At 44.9% G+C, this 15840-nt stretch overlaps 1 protein-coding gene across 2 annotated transcripts; it reads right to left on the bottom strand.

The window, feature by feature from the left end:
* Positions 1–706: 706 nt before the first annotated feature.
* LOC118206823 lies at positions 707–13853 on the bottom strand. Of its 2 annotated transcripts, none has more exons than XM_035379929.1 (15): positions 12688–13853; positions 12062–12186; positions 11202–11368; positions 10598–10721; positions 9968–10052; positions 8090–8169; positions 7601–7680; positions 6989–7174; positions 6246–6376; positions 5403–5496; positions 4879–4992; positions 4417–4563; positions 4061–4139; positions 3824–3945; positions 707–3629 (listed from the first exon to the last, which is right to left on the bottom strand). In XM_035379929.1, exons 1-15 carry the CDS (start codon positions 12825–12827, stop codon positions 2985–2987), a joined length of 2319 nt encoding a protein of 772 aa, XP_035235820.1. In that variant the 5' UTR covers positions 12828–13853; the 3' UTR covers positions 707–2984. The 2 variants fall into 2 exon arrangements, with proteins under 2 accessions (XP_035235820.1, XP_035235819.1); XM_035379928.1 differs by having other exon boundaries at positions 8090–8178.
* Positions 13854–15840: the final 1987 nt, after the last annotated feature.

Consider the following 15840-nt stretch of genomic DNA (forward strand, 5'->3'; position numbering starts at 1 on the left):
ACAATTTGATGGACGCCCAAGTGATTTACGACGTAGAGCATCAAAACACCGCGTCATAGTCGGCAGGATTCAAACTTGCAGAAGATTTCCAGTACATCGCCTTAACCACTCGGCCACGACCTCAGCGACTTGTGCTGGATCCACAGCAGTTCTTTTTTTTTTTACAAGTTTCTGACTGCCTATGTTCATAATTTATCAATATAACGCTACTAAAAGAGGGACCTCCCTCTATCTTCTGAGTTGGAGTGGGTAGCCATTGCTACACTGCCAATTTCGCTCTAACACAATTCCAGTGTTGCTTTATTTCTAAACTCCCTTTCATACCCGTGCCAGCACTCTCTTGTCAATCTGTTCACTCGTGTGTCTAGGGCCCAGGTGATGGTTCCCAATGGAACACCACAAAGAAGGGATACGACATTATGTTAATAGTACTGTCGCTGGACTGACTCGCTGTTGGTAGCGAGTCGTATCTGAGTATTTATTTATTTTTGTGGTGACAACAGTAGCTACAAAATGTTAAAACAACCTTCACTAGACCTAAGCAGGAGAAAAAAGATTTCAGTTTTTAAATCGCGTTTGCCATGTAGTATGTAAAAATGGACACCATTACCTATGGTCCTTCATTAATCCTTGTTGGGATTGGTCCACTTTATAATATACACCTACCTACCTGTGCTTTCTGTTGTGTGTTTTTTTTTTTTTTTTAAAAGAGTGCAGCTATTACCCACTAATTTATGAGAACAAGCAAGAATATTTGGGCAAGACTTATGGTAGCTAAATCAAGAGCTACACTTCATGGAATATTGACCAAAATTGGCAGTTCCTTTTCCTGCAATAGTTGATTCATTGAGTCATACACTAACCCCACTGTTACACTTCTATAACCACACCCCCAGGCTGTTCTAACCCCACCCCTAGACTACTCAAACCCTGCCCTTGGCTAGATTGCCACCAAATCAGTATTCTACAAGTCACAGTCTTCCTCATTTTGAGAAAAAAATAATGATTGATGGCTCAACATTAGAACTGCCCCAACTGGGACTTTAAATGAAAGACTGACCGCTGCTCGACAATTTATGTATATGTATGTTTAATAGCCAATCCATGCTTTTGTGACAGATGTTATGACAATTTATTGTGCAAACAGACCTTCTGTAGGACACAGAATTTGACTAACACAATTTGGCTAGTGAAAATAATACAGTACTTTAGGAGTGCAGTCAGTCATTCAGTGTTCACCACTTAAGCAAAGTTTTTTTTATATTCACTGCCAAATCTTTTATGCCAGTCAGGTTTTGGTAAATGGACTGCATTTATATAGCGCTTTTATCCAAAGCGCTTTACAATTGATGCCTCTCATTCACCAGAGCAGTTAGGGGTTAGGTGTCTTGCTCAGGGACGCTTCGACACGCCCAGGGCGGGGTTCAAACTGTCAACCCTCCGACTGCCAGACAACTGCTCTTACCTCCTGAGCTATGTCGCCCCTTCTCTGCTGAAATCTAGAAACAACTTATGTCTGGTCATTCCCTTCTCCAAGAGAAATTATTTCTAATTTTCCCTCAAAGGAATTTTCACTGACAATATTTTCAGTATTCCATGTACTGCACCTCAATCATGTCATGTGCATAAACATTGCAGTGTTCATCTTTCATCGATTTTTTTTAACAGCAGGACTTAATTTCTTGTAAAATCAGCCTGATTGCTTTCGAAGAATTGCGGGCTACTACGGAAATTTGTAAGTACAGTCCCATCGTTCAAAAGTGATTTTGAGAAGTGTGCCCAATTGTCATCGTGTAAGCACTGCCATTTGAGATGCCATTTTATTTTCGGGAAAATACGTCGGCGTCCAAATGACAACCTCGTACAGTGGTCAAACGTGCAGGATTATACTGTGGGTCAGTAGAACTGAGGATATAAAAATATGCCTCACTGGTGCATTTCTGGTGCATATTACACCACAATACAGAGCAGAACCTGGCCGAGATTTACCTGGTCTTGCGAGCCCAGTTTTCACTCCAGTAAAACAAGGCTACTTCTCGGAGCTCCTGTAGACCCCCCCCTCCCATACATTTTCAGCCTCTGACCAACATCCACATTCCCACCTCTAGCAGAAAAAACATTTCATCCCTCATTTTTTCATCATTCCCTCATTTGTCAGACAATATTTCCATGCGACAGTGTAATTAAAACCTCCCTTTTACAGCTGCTTTTAAAGCCTGGCAGACCAGCCAGCAGACAGAACAGCGGCTCAACAGACACAGACATCGCAGCGGCACTGTAAAGATCTGTAAAAGCATGAGGGGCTCAAACCTCTCCTTTCTAACCTCCCTGCTGTAAAAGTTGTGGTGAGCAGTGACTGTGAGACAAATGTGATGCAGCCCTCTCACAGACAAAATTTATCACCCCTTACGATCTGCAAACTTTAAACCGAACCTGCACAACTCAACACAACCAGACAGGTTAATATAGCCAGTGGGCACAACTCAGGGGCACAGTTCAACAAAACTGAACAAACTTTACCTATCTTCTCTACTAGCGGTGGGACAGTGAACTGAAGTTTCATGAACCTCATCATGGGTTGAGAGTCACTCACAGACTTGACTGAAACAATCAAATGGTTTCTCTCTCCAAAACAATTGGCTTTATTTAGTGAGTCACAGACATGCGGCAGCTCTCCCCATCTTTGGTTTCATGAAGATTCGTTTCCCCAATACTATTCAAATAAAAACCTGCCACAACAGATTTTTAGCCTTCCATTAAAGACCAGAGGAGGGCGCTGTTCCATTATGTATTCTCCGATGCTAGTCGCATCGGGACCTGCCATTCAGGCCGGTTTGTGATTGGTCCATCAACAGACTGCACAGTCTGATGAAGCTCCTCCCTCTCCAGTGATGTGGGACAACCACAAAATTGACCCAAAGCCTGTTATCCCAAGCTTCTACCTCTCTCATTCCCTCTCATCTTTTCCTCTCTCGACCCATCTCTTACAGTCTCTGCTTCGTCCTGGCTGATCTCTTCCTGGAAGCCATACGTTTGCGTCCCGTTGCTGCCTTTTCTTCCTTGGCAGCCGCGCCCTCCTCCTCTTCCTCCTGCTCCCCTTGTCCTGTAGGGTCTTCGGGAGGTGGCTCCCGCCCCTCCTCAGACGGAGTTTCCTGATGTACTGGGACGGCCCATCTCCTGCTCTCGTCCCCCAGTGAGTCTCCCTGCAGGGGGCAGGAGGAGGGGGAAGGCGGGGAGGCTGTTGCATCTTCGAGGGTAAGGTCCACCACCTCCGGGGTGTGGTCCCGGGGCACCGGCTGGCGGTCCGCGGATCCCGTGGCGGTCGGCCGGCCGACGGTGATGGAGAGATTCGGCAAGGCGGCGCCGCCCGGCTTCGCGAGGCTCGAGCGGGAGCCGCGGGCTTTCCCGGGGTCATGTGACCGCACCGTCCTATCAGGGGCGCTGGGACTGGCTGGCTCCGGAGAGAGGCCGCTGGGATCGGGCGAGGCGCGGCTCACAGTCTCCTGATCCTCCCCCTCCTCCTCATCCTCATCCTCTTCTTCTTCTGTGACTGCAGGCGTTTCCTCTACATTATCGCTGCAGGTATCCGGCTCACCTGTGTCCTCCTGCCTCCTTAGGGCCCTGTACTTCTGTTACCACGGCAACAACAAGAGCACAATGAAAAACACTGAAATATGCAAGTAGAACGTTACATGCATACGTGCACACGTTCATATATAAGCTTCTGTATAATGGGGGGGGGGGGGGGGGGTGATTAAATTCCAATTCCATTAAAATGCGAAACGAAAACAAGCATAAAAAACGCTGCGCTTTCCCCGCCTACCTGCAGGTTCTGGAAGTGTCCGCGGGACTGGCAGTGCGAGAGCCGGGCCGTGGACTCAAAGTGGTAGAACTTGCGGCAGAGCCTGCAGAGAAACCCGGCCACGGGAACCACAAAGCTGGAACCTGCGAGAGACGGGGGCCGGGCGGGAGAGAGAGTGAGTGAGTGAGTGACGGGCGTCCGCCGTGCGGGCCGACACTGCCCCCGTGTGGCGCGAGCGCGTCGCCGCAGGAGGCTCACCGTACTGCGTGTCCGGGTCGTACTCCTCGTCGTCCGCCATGTCCTCCAGCGCGACCTCCTTGCGGGCGGCCTGCCCTCCCTGCCGGAACAGCAGGACAGAGAGAGGAGCAGAGAGAGACGTCCTTTAAAACGACTCGCTCTCCTCTCCCGAGAGAACGCGCGCTTGTTTTGTAGGATGAAACCTCCCAATACAGTGCCTGTTCTTCACAGATATTCTCAATGCTATGGAAATATTATATAATTATTAAATTAAGAGCACGTACACAACCATGTTTGGACGGATGTTATTTTCCACTTTATGTTGTCCCCATTTTTGTAAAAAAGTGGGGATTGTCAGACGAGCCCTTTGCCTTTACCTGGCTTTGTGAATGTCCCTGCTCCTCCTCCACCTCTTCCTCCTGTTCGTTGGGCTCTTCCTCGTAGTCTTCCTCTCCCTCAAAGCAGCCCACTGCATCCACGGTGATCAGCTCCTCCAGCACCTCCGGCAGGCCCTCCTCTCGCAGCTGTGAGGTCACACGCGCAGCTATCGGTACAGTTATCGGTACCGGTGCAGAGTCGCTGCTCCGCTGCACAGGAAGTGGCCCCTATATCAGGCTCGATCAAGAAAGTGAGTCATTTGTGACTTCAAATGAAGTGCATTTAATATACGTATACATTTGCACACCCACATGTATGTGCACACAGGCACGCACACTCGCATACACACGTGTGTACGTGCACATACATGGGCAAATACGTGCTCGAACACGCACGCTCGGGTGCTCACGCACACCCACACACAAATGCGTGCACACACACACACACACACACACACACACCTCTTCCACCCTCTGCTTGTGCTCTGGGGACTTCATGTGCTCCACAAACTTTCGGGGCGTCCTGAAGTGACGTTTGCAGACGGTGCAGAAGGGGCGGGAGGAGTGCTTCGACAGCTGGAAGATCAGCGGCACAGTGCAAGACACTGAAAATATTATCCTCATCACAGTATGTCACAGTCCAAACATCACGCTGAACACAGCATGACAGTTACAACATCCTCTAGACTGCAGTATAACAGTGTTGCCTAGTCAAATGTCAAGTCGCAAGAGCATACTAGCTAGTCTAGGATCCAATTTATATGAAAATATTGGGGGTGGCTTGTCTCCTTAGGGTTCAGCATGCTTTTCAGAATCTTGTCTCCTTAGGATAGAGTTCAGAATGCATTGCTATCTGGCGACCCCGGCTGGTCAAACCATATATTGCACCCAAACCCGTATCTTCCTCCAACTCCGTTCGATGGGAGCTTAGCTGTAACCTACGGTGTGAAAAGAAGCAGCTGGCACCCTGCCCCCCTCCCACCCACCTTGTGCTCCTTGGTCCTGCGGTGCTGGATGAGGTCACCGTAGAAGTGGCTCTGGCAGGTGGCGCACCACCGCTGCGGGCCTAGCCTCTTTTCCCTGCAACACATCACAGGTCAGAGGTCACACAGGTCATCTCCACCAGGACACACCTCATTTCACCACTTCAGCGTCCTGACGTCAGTTCTCTCGACCGAAGACCGCCAAACCCGTGCAGACCAAAGCGGCTCGCAGCCGCCAGAGCCACAGCGACACGGGCACGCTCACCAACCGCGTTCGCAGTGCCAGCCCTCTCTCCGGTAAGATAAAGCTTGCCAGCCGCCACAGATCGAAATGTAAGCGTATTCACACACAGAATTCCCCAAGGAGAAAATGCATCTGACTCTAGATGTCTGAGCAGGTGTTCAAGTCTCACTACAGTTTAGAATGAAGTGGCAACATCACTTCCCATATTAAAGAAATTAATAAAAATATTACTTTTTCCCTCCCCTCAATGGCTGACAGCCGCCTAATTCATTCCAAAATTCTGCAAGCAAAAATAATATATCACTGATCAACTGACAACGTCAAATAAAATAAAAAGGTTACAATATAATAATTAATATTACTCATGGTTGCTTACATTGCAGACATTCTCATTTGCATTGACCTCCTAACTTAAGTGTACACCAGTGCCCAAAGAGAGTTAATCCTGAAACCTTCTGGTAACATACCATAGTCCTTATTTTACCCAACAGTCCCACCCTGGTGATTACAGTAACTACAACTACAATGCTATGATGGCTGCCCAGTGAAACGCTCTGAGTGGGCTGTATAAGCCTGGGCTGACAGGGTGCGGGAACACCTACCCGTCTCTGTGTACGCTCTCCAGGGACTCCCGGACCCGTGGAAGCAGTGTGACCAGACAGGCGTTGCTCATGTGCTGGATCTCCATCATACGCTGCTGGTGGGCCAGGCCGTTCATGTGACTTTGAAAGTTCTACAGAGACGGGGGGGCAAAGAGAAAGACTGTCAGTCTGTGTGTGTGTATGTGTGTGTCTGTGTGCGTGTGTGAGAGAGAGAGAGAGGGAGAGGGAGGGAGAGAAAGAGAGAGGGAAAGGGAGGGAGAGAGAAAGAGACAACAAGCATGTGCTGGTTGGCCGACTATTTTAGCTTCTACTGCATTGTAAAAAAAAACACTTATTTAGGTCATCCAGTGACTGTAAAACCTGGTACATAACACTACATTTTTACATTAATTTTGATTTATTTAAAAAAAACATTTGTCGTCTTTTCTGTCTCATTGACTGTATTCACTGCTTCTACAAACAGATTAATGTATAGTTGCATTATCCTTGGTGCAACAACATCCACATACATTTCAGGATTCTCTTTCACAGAAACATTCATTCATTCATTCATTCATTCATTCATTCATTCATTCATTTATTTATTTATTTATTTATTTAATTAATAAAAAGCAGGGTGTGTCCAATACCCCGGTGCATCTTACCATACTGGGTTTTACAGAAAAATCATACATCATTCACCAATATCCCTCCCTGTCCACCTCTGCTACCCACGCCCCCCTCCAGGATGCAAGTGACTCCACCTGCTGGTTGTGGCAGGTGGTGCTGCAGATGTAGCAGAAGAACTTGCTGGCTGCATCTCCGTCCGAGTCCCTGGCCTCGCCCTGGCCCGCCCCGCCCCCTGACTGCTCCTCCAATCCCGTGTTGAAGGCCCGACTCTCGCTGCTCTGCTGGATGGTGACTTTCAGCGTGGCCCCCACGCCGACCATCTGGCCCAGCGCACAGGAGACAGAGACACACTCATTTAGTACATAACAAACCATCCACAAGTACAGGGTACTAGCCTAGTTGCAGGCAACTGAAAAAGAAATTAATAGCAAGTTCTTTCTCTTCTTACAGAATAAACATAAAAACAGTGTCTGAATAGCACTCAAACTGCATTTTAAATGTTCTATTGAAATAAATATAAAAGGCAGGAAATATGCTAAATGGGTTTCTCTGGGATTTTGCACAGTGCCACCAGTTGGACTGCTCTGCTGTTCTCCTCAGTACGTTCAATCAAACTAGAAAACTTAAGTGCAGTGATTACTGTTGCTGCTGACACTGGGTTAACAATGCCCTTAAACAAGAGAAATAAAGACTGGGCCCCTCTCTCAAGCTCACAGTCATCCTGTTTCCCATAGAGCATCACTCACCTCAGGCGCTCTACACTCCTCAATAAACTCGATGGTCTCTGGCCCAGCCATGCTTTCCCCCTCTTCCAGAGTCACAGCATCTGCCAGCCAAGAGAGAAAACACATTTATCAGAGCAGCAGGGAATGCAGGGAACCACACAAGGGGGGGGGGACCAAACTAACTACAAACAATATAGAATGCTGGTCTTTGGCTGTTGACACAGTGATGTCGTCGGAAACATCCCTTAAGGGGACAGTAGAGCAGGGCTCCAAATCCGACACATATGAGATGTTACGTTGTGTCTCTGTGACCACAGTTGAGCAAAGCTAGCAATTTCAGGATATATCCGTGTCCAGTTTGACCACCAAAGGGCAGAAATTACAAAGCGGCTTGACAGAAATGAAACAAAGCAAAGAAATTTGGAGTCATATTGCAAGGAGGTAGTGTCTTGCCTCAGAGGCACACACACACACACACACGCGCACACACACACCCACACAAACACAAACCGGCAGGTTCCTTGTCCTCAGCAGGGGCTTTATAATCTGAGCTCAGGGCTCCATTTGTCTCCGATGGCTCCTCCATCAACCTTTCAGACCCGAGAGGAAGAGAATAGGGAAAACACATTAAAGACATAGCTCTGCTTCGGTTTGGTTAAGGAACTGGGCTTCATAAATCAGAGGTTGCAGGGTCAACTCTCAAGTGGGGATGTGCCCTTGAGCAAGGAGCCTAACATAAATGGTGAAGTTGCACTGGACAAGGCAAAGGGTAAACAAAATATAATCAGGGGTGAATGAAAGAAACAATTCCTAGCCTAAAAATATTTCTGGGGAGTGGGGGCGGGGGGTGGGTACAATAAAAGTAAACAGATTAATTCAGTGTGAATATAAAGAATACAGCACCCTTTATCGAACTACTGCGATAAAAAATCGAAAGTGCAACATGTCTGTTGAATAAACAATAAAACACTTTATAATGCTTCCTTTTTTCTTAATGCATGAAATGAATGCATTGAAAAATTAATTGTGGAGATACAAAATAAAGATAAATGATGCCCTTTAAAGGCCTGCTGAACAAGTAAAATTAAAGTGAGGTGCACAGTCTCTTATTTCCTCTTATTCCCTCATTCCTTTTAAGGTATTCTCTCTTTGGGGAAGAGGAAGACAGGACTGGTGTAACAGTTGTTACAGGTCCCCCTGATCTTTAGTGTAGTGGTGGAAAGTCCTCTGGGTGGAGCTAGTGGAGCCTCTGGGCACCTAATGTGCAAGCCTTAATCTAAAAATGACACGATACGGAACACAACAGACTCCAAAAAGGGTGTAGAATCTATCACTACAGACAAACATGGAGCAATTGTCTTATATTTTGCATAGGTTGCCTATATTTGTTTATTCATTTAAGCATACGTCACTCTGCGGAAAATACAAGATTTTCACCCCATACTTTTCTTTGGCTTCTAGGCTCTTTCCCATGCCACTGTGGCCTACACAAAACGTAATTGTGGTTAAACACATTATAATAGCTAGCTACATCGAGATGTTAGTGATATTTACTGGACGTGTCATAATTATTATTTTTCAGCAGTGAAATGGTTCCTAGCTTGCATCACTTTAGAGTAAAGGTTTGACGCATCGTGTGATGCTACTATGACTGACATAGCATTAACTGCCTGGCTAACGTTAAGGAAAGGAAAACGTCTGTCCCAGAGCACACCGAGTTAGTATAATGAAAAAGTTGTAACAGTTATCCAACAGTAAGTCATCACTGGATGATAACTGTGGCGACAGAAATAATACCCAGTCAACCCGCCAACAAGCTAAACTATGAAAACGTTATCGAGACCAGCATTACCTCTCACAAAAGCTCATAGATGATGAATCAGACATTTCGACATCCGTATCACTAAGTAGTAACATTTCATTTAATAATGACAGCGATTTGTTTGACTTTAAGTTACATAAAATGGTTGAAGAGCAGTTTTACCTATTAAAAGTGATAGTCATTAATAACACTTGTCCCAAATTGAATGAGTAAACAGAATGACCGCTGATTTGTCCTACACCATCCCTCTCGCATACCACTGTTAATTGCGAAATATTGCATTGGACAACTGAACACGATTGGTTAAGACATCCCAAACAAAGCTCAATGGGCAGTGGTTGTGGCTGCTTATTCCAATTGCATTACAAGCTAAGACCATATTTCCGTGACGTAAAACAGCCATACAACAGACATCCCCATGCGTAATGTCATGTAATTTAAATGGGGCCTTTTGCTGTTCTCACCAGCAGCATATGATGGAGCTCTAGCACATGAGCAAGACTCCTTCGACCACATACAAAAACACACACACACACCAACCAAAACTAGCAGTTTTTCAGGTTTACCCTTCAATCCTCTGTCTCTTCAGGGCAGGCTCTTCCTGCAGCTGGGCTGTGGGCGTGGTCAGTCTGTCTGCAGCCACTGCGCCCTCTACAGGCAGGAGAAAAAAAACAAGATGGGCGATACAACAGCGCTAATGCAGAGATTGCATAAAAGCGATGGCAATATGATAATGGCTTCAGTCTTCCTCCAAGCTGCAGCACACTACACTACTCACTGCAATGACAAGAGCTAGCAAGCTATACTTCAGTAGTTTAATTGTAAATAAATGACTGGAAGCTTGCAAACTATCTAGCTACCCATTTTAATAAAGCACTCTGTAGCAATGTACCTAGCCAGCTAATATGAGGCTCTCTTGCTAGCTACACCAACGTCTTTTATATTATATGATAAGCATACAATCGAGGATTTGTTGTGACAAACAGCTGAACTACAGAATATTTGGTCTCACTTGTTGATATAATTACTTTTATGTACCCATAATACTCTTAAGGTATACAGTACCTTATTCTTTTTCAGGGGCAAGATATATGAGCCTGGGCCAAAAATTATGCACTGACCCTGGGTCAGTCCATAGGTGTTTTAGGACACTCCACAAGTTCATATTGTACTCTGGTCAGTCAATTGGACCGTACCTGTGCTGACAGCCCTGATGTTGTTTTCACCCTCTGTGTTTTTAGCACCAGATTGGCCATCCGTTGTCACGACTGCCCTCAGCTCATTCTCCTTTTTCCTCTCCGACTGTTGCGATGCAAAGTCCTGAAAATCAGCCAATCAACCACTCAAAAAATCATTCAACCAATCACAGGCAGCACTTACTGTGAGTTGAAGCTGGTTGAATGCAAATTCAGTCAATTCAGGAAATGCTTTCAAATTCCATTCATTAATTGAAAATCCTCAAAGTGCATTATAGGCATTTTTCAAATCAAAATTAATTTCTATCATTTCTTATTTTTTCATAAATGACTGAATTGAAATTGAGGTGGACCTAATGTTCCAGAAAGTTGGAAAAGTGTTTTCCATTCTGTAAAACACGATCACCTTTTTAAATCCCCTGCTAGGCTAACATACAAAGACCTACTCCTAGGAACAGAATATTATTGCCTTCATAAATACTTTGGCAACACTATGTAGCCATACAAAACTCCAGAGATGCACATAACCTCTTTTGTAAGCCCCTAGGAGTCACTGACAGGACCTCTATGGTGGCAGAAGCAGCAGTATGGAAGCGGGACTCGCCTTGTTATAGTGCTGGGCATGTGGGTGAAAGTGTCGCCGGGGGAAACCCATATGCGGAGACTTTATGGCCACGCCCATGGGGGCCGGTCCGAGGAGGGAGGGCCTTGATCCTGCCGAGAAGAGCTGTGTAAACTGCTGCCCGCCCATCGCAAACCCCCGCAGGCTTCCTACAATGTGATGGGGGGGGGGGGGGAAGAGATGGGAGAGAAGGAAGTGATTCAATCAAAAAGAATCCACAAAGAATCCATGGCGTGTATGATTACCTTGGTAGACTGCCAATATTTGTTTAAATAGCTTTGCATTTGGTCACGCTGCTTGCAGCTGTTAGGACTGCATATTGCACATGCACATCTGTGTGTGCAGAGCTTCACTGTAATGCTTGTTGCGCTATGTTGCGAACAAGGGCCATGACTGCGAGCTCAGAGGAGTGGGATACGAACTGCAAGGGGAAGTGTTGGTTTTTACGATGGGACACCGTTCCTCAAATTACTGTGACATTAGTTCCCCCCAGCATGACAGGCGTCTACAAGCAAACGGTTTTTATACCAATTTGAAAGAGCTCTCCTCCAATGGTGCTAGCTCTCTACTGCAGCACTGTGTGGCCTGTAGTGTATGAATTAGTCACTGGCTTGCAGGCGGGTGCAACAGGGTAGTGCACACTAGCCATAGTGCTCCCAGCATGCAGGTTCACGTTGCTTAGAGGTAACTCCGGATACAATATCCTATTCCAAATTGGGATAAGGAAAAGGGGGACATTGTTTTTAAAAATGTAATTTGTAAAATCAAACTAAATAAACTGGGAACGACGCTAGGGAGTCCCCAAGCCAGCTGCGCTGGTGACAGGAAAGCAGCTTTTTCACCTTGCATCTGCTGCATCAGGAGAGCCCCCTGCAGCATGGGGTTGGCAGCCATGATGGTAGCCTGGGAGGCGGAGCACAGCCTGACCATGCGGGGGGGAGGAGCCTGCGCTGGAGCAGATATGGGCCTGCCATTTGTCACCAGGAGATAGAGAGGAGGACAGGCATGTTCAATACTGCACATTTAATGATCTGATGTGGATTTTTGTAGCTGTTGAAGAGTGCCCTGTAAGGCAGTTAATTGTGTGACTGGGTACAATAGGAATAAACAGAGCAGAATAAAACTAAATACTAGCAGCAGGGTTGAGGTCCATTATAATTTAAACCAAATTTCATTGGATTCAATTAAAACCTCATGAAGTTGGAAGTGATCATGAATTGAAATTACAGGATTTTATAAGAATTGGAAATGTAAATAATATCCATCTTTGGAAATGAATTTTTTTTGGAATGCAGATTTTAAAGAGAAATCAACCCGTCGGACCCAACCCGTTTGTGAGGTGTAATTACCTTAGCAAGTTTAATTACACTGTGTATAGTGTCCCTGCACAAGAGGCAATGACGCAAATATATAAACTAGCCAGGTAGACCGAATTTGCGATCCCCTGAGCCTGAGCGCATCCCCTTACCGGCCGACTTGGTGATGATGATGGTGCGCCATTGGATGCGACGAGGGTGGCTGCTGGTGTTGAAAGAGTTGCTGGAGTTGCCGCAGGTGCTGCTGTAACTGCTGCTGCTGCTGCTGCTGTTGGTGGTGGTGGTTGAACATCTTCGCGTTTTAGCTTGGAGGCTATTTTACTGCTATTGTTGATTTCCTGGTGGTATATTTTCCTTCTAACTTGTATGATAATTCGCAATAAATTTATTGAAGCCAATTCGTAATACCTAACGTTAGATCTATCTGCAAAAACCAGTTAAGTACACTTTGTTCTAGCTACGTAACATGCTTTCGCATTCTGCGATCCAGTTGTCAATCAAAAGAGAAATAAATAGATCCAAATATAACACTGATCCCTAGCTAGTTTTCTGGCTAACTCTAGCTAAACCTAAACGATTTTAATTAATCACTGGCTAGCAAATGTGACAGCTCATTCTCGACCAGATCCACGAGTAAAACACACCCCCTCTCTAGCACTAGTCTAGCCTACTACGTTAGGTGATGTTCGCTAAGCAGTAAACTACACTTTCGAGTTTCATGAATGGATCAAACTAAATAAATAATTTTACCAACAAAAACAGTCCGTACTACCTCTGACTGGGTTTAGCTAAATGCTGTCCAACATGTATCTTCTCAAAATAAATAAATACATAAATAAAAACAATTCAACACGCATTAGCCAGCTTTAGACTAGACTAATGTTCTGATGCTGGTTTGAAAAGTTTGCTAGCCTAGCTAACGTTAGCTTGTTGCTAAATATTCTATTTATGAAACTCTACCAGCTAACAAGTTCATGCTGATTAGTTTACCAGTACCACATTAGATAGATGGTTGGTACATGCAAACCACCTGAAAGGATTTAGACTACTGCGACTAAGCCTGAGAGCGACTTGAAGTTTATAGCAAGCGAACTTTAGCATTGAATCGCAAGTTAGCAATCGACCGTCAGATAAAGCAGCAATACCATTACATTAAACTTACAATGGTTAAGTTCTGAATGAACCTACTCCTTACCCACTAGTGTAGGCTGTTCTGTTGATATAACGTTACATAATACAATATCGCCTCCGTAGACTACCACTACCTGTCAGTTTTCATTTGCAGCATACGTTCGCTGCTGTATGCAATGTTCTCACGGAGTATAGTATTTTCACACATCGCCCTCTGCGGTTCGGAGGTTGAAACCATACATTGTTTATTATTTGCTTTCTGCGGCAGTGCTGAGTACGTGTTCTTTGCGTGAAATTAAACAATATGACGTTGACGTCAGTGTTAATAAACAGGGATTTACAAATGATTATTACAATTAAATTACATTAATTATATATGTGCAGTTTACTTTAACATCGTCGTTTTACACCATGTGTAATTTGTTTGACACAGGTTTTGCAGCGTGTAGCCTATGGCACCGCGATTTCTTTTTGAAATATGTCCTGAAGGAAATTGTTTCTTTAACAGCAAGTCGTTCGCAGCTAGTATAACAAGCTAACGATTATTCGTGACCATGGGCAGATCCTCGGCACTTCAACATAGTGACATAATTACTGCCGTTAAATTGTTACCTTCTCTGATAGAGAGTTGGCTAGGGTTCGTGGTTCTGGCAGGCTACCTTTTACATGTCAGGGTGATTGCGTCTTTGATTACAGTTTATATATTTGTTCTATTTGTTTTGGGAATGTATTTTGGAACACGTTTTACTGACCTGTCCAATTGTTCTTCTTTAATGAACACCTGAAATATTGACAAACAGACCTTCACTCATACGCATTTGACTTCTATTGAGAGGCGTATTCTGAGCACCATTCCCAATGGTTGTCCTTGAATGATCCACGTTTATCGGACGACGACCAACAGTGTCTCTTTATGGCTTTGTGTGTCTACAACCATTGAGAACTAGGTACATTATGCATAACAAAGGATCATATATGACGACTGGTGTTCCCTGATCAGTAGGCAGAGCTTCAGCCGTCATTGTTGATGGGGTGCACCCTATTTTTATACAGTCTATGGGTGCACCCCAGGTAATAAGAACCCCACCTTTCCCTTTGCCAGGGCTCTCTTCCTTCGTTATGTGCCTGTGTTGGAGCCATGGGCTGCTTTTTCACTGTTTGATTTGTTCTATTTGTTTTACACCTCACATGTACACAGTAATTTACATCCATTTGCACACGCTACTGACAATACTGACTGCCCCACACCACTTTGTTTATGTCTAATTTCTTTAATAAATTAATTTCTTATTATTTGTTGGCAACATGCAACGTGTGGTCTCCCTCCTTTTGCCATGGCTTTTGAGCTGGCCATGACATAATGTTGTCACTGTATGGTTCTTTATGGCCTAGTTTTCTAGGTTGACATTTTATAAGGCTACTACATCACCTGTATTTAAGCGGTCTCTCTTGTTAAAGAGATTTTTATTCTCAATGAGACTTTTACCTGGTTAAATAAAGATTTAAATTAAATAAATAAATAAATGATATGTGTGGAGAAACACATTCAATGTATTCATTTTTGGTATTTTTTCTAAACATGTAAACAAAAGATAATGTACTACTGTATGTGGACAGCCCTTCTAGTTAGTGGGATCGGCTACTTCAGCCACATCCATGGCTAACAGATGCATAAAAATCATACAGCCATAGAATCTCCATAGACAAACATTGGCAGTAAAATTAGTCATACTGAAAAGATCAGTGACTTTCAACATGGCACTGTCATAGGATACCATCTTTCCAACAAGTCAGTTTGTCAGATCTCTGCCTATACTAAAGTTTCTCCAGTCAACTGTAAATGCTGTTATTGTGAAGTGGAAACATCTAGGAGCAACAACAGTTCAGCTGTGAAACGGTAGGCCAAACAAGCTCACAGAAAAGGACTGTTGAGTGCTGAAGCGCGAAGCGTGTAAAAATCCTCTGTCCTCGGTTGCAACACATACTACTGAGTTCCACACTACCTCTAGAAGCTACGTCAGCACAAGAACTGTTTGTGGGGGGGCTTCATGAGATGGATTTCCATGGCCGAGCAGCTGCATACAAGCTTAAGATCATTACATTACATTAAGATCACCAAACGTCGGCTGAGTTGGTGTAAAGCACACTGGAGTGATTAAGCATGCTTCACTATC

Source organism: Anguilla anguilla, chromosome 10 (genome assembly GCF_013347855.1).
Source record: "Anguilla anguilla isolate fAngAng1 chromosome 10, fAngAng1.pri, whole genome shotgun sequence".
Taxonomy (NCBI): Eukaryota; Metazoa; Chordata; class Actinopteri; order Anguilliformes; family Anguillidae; genus Anguilla; species Anguilla anguilla.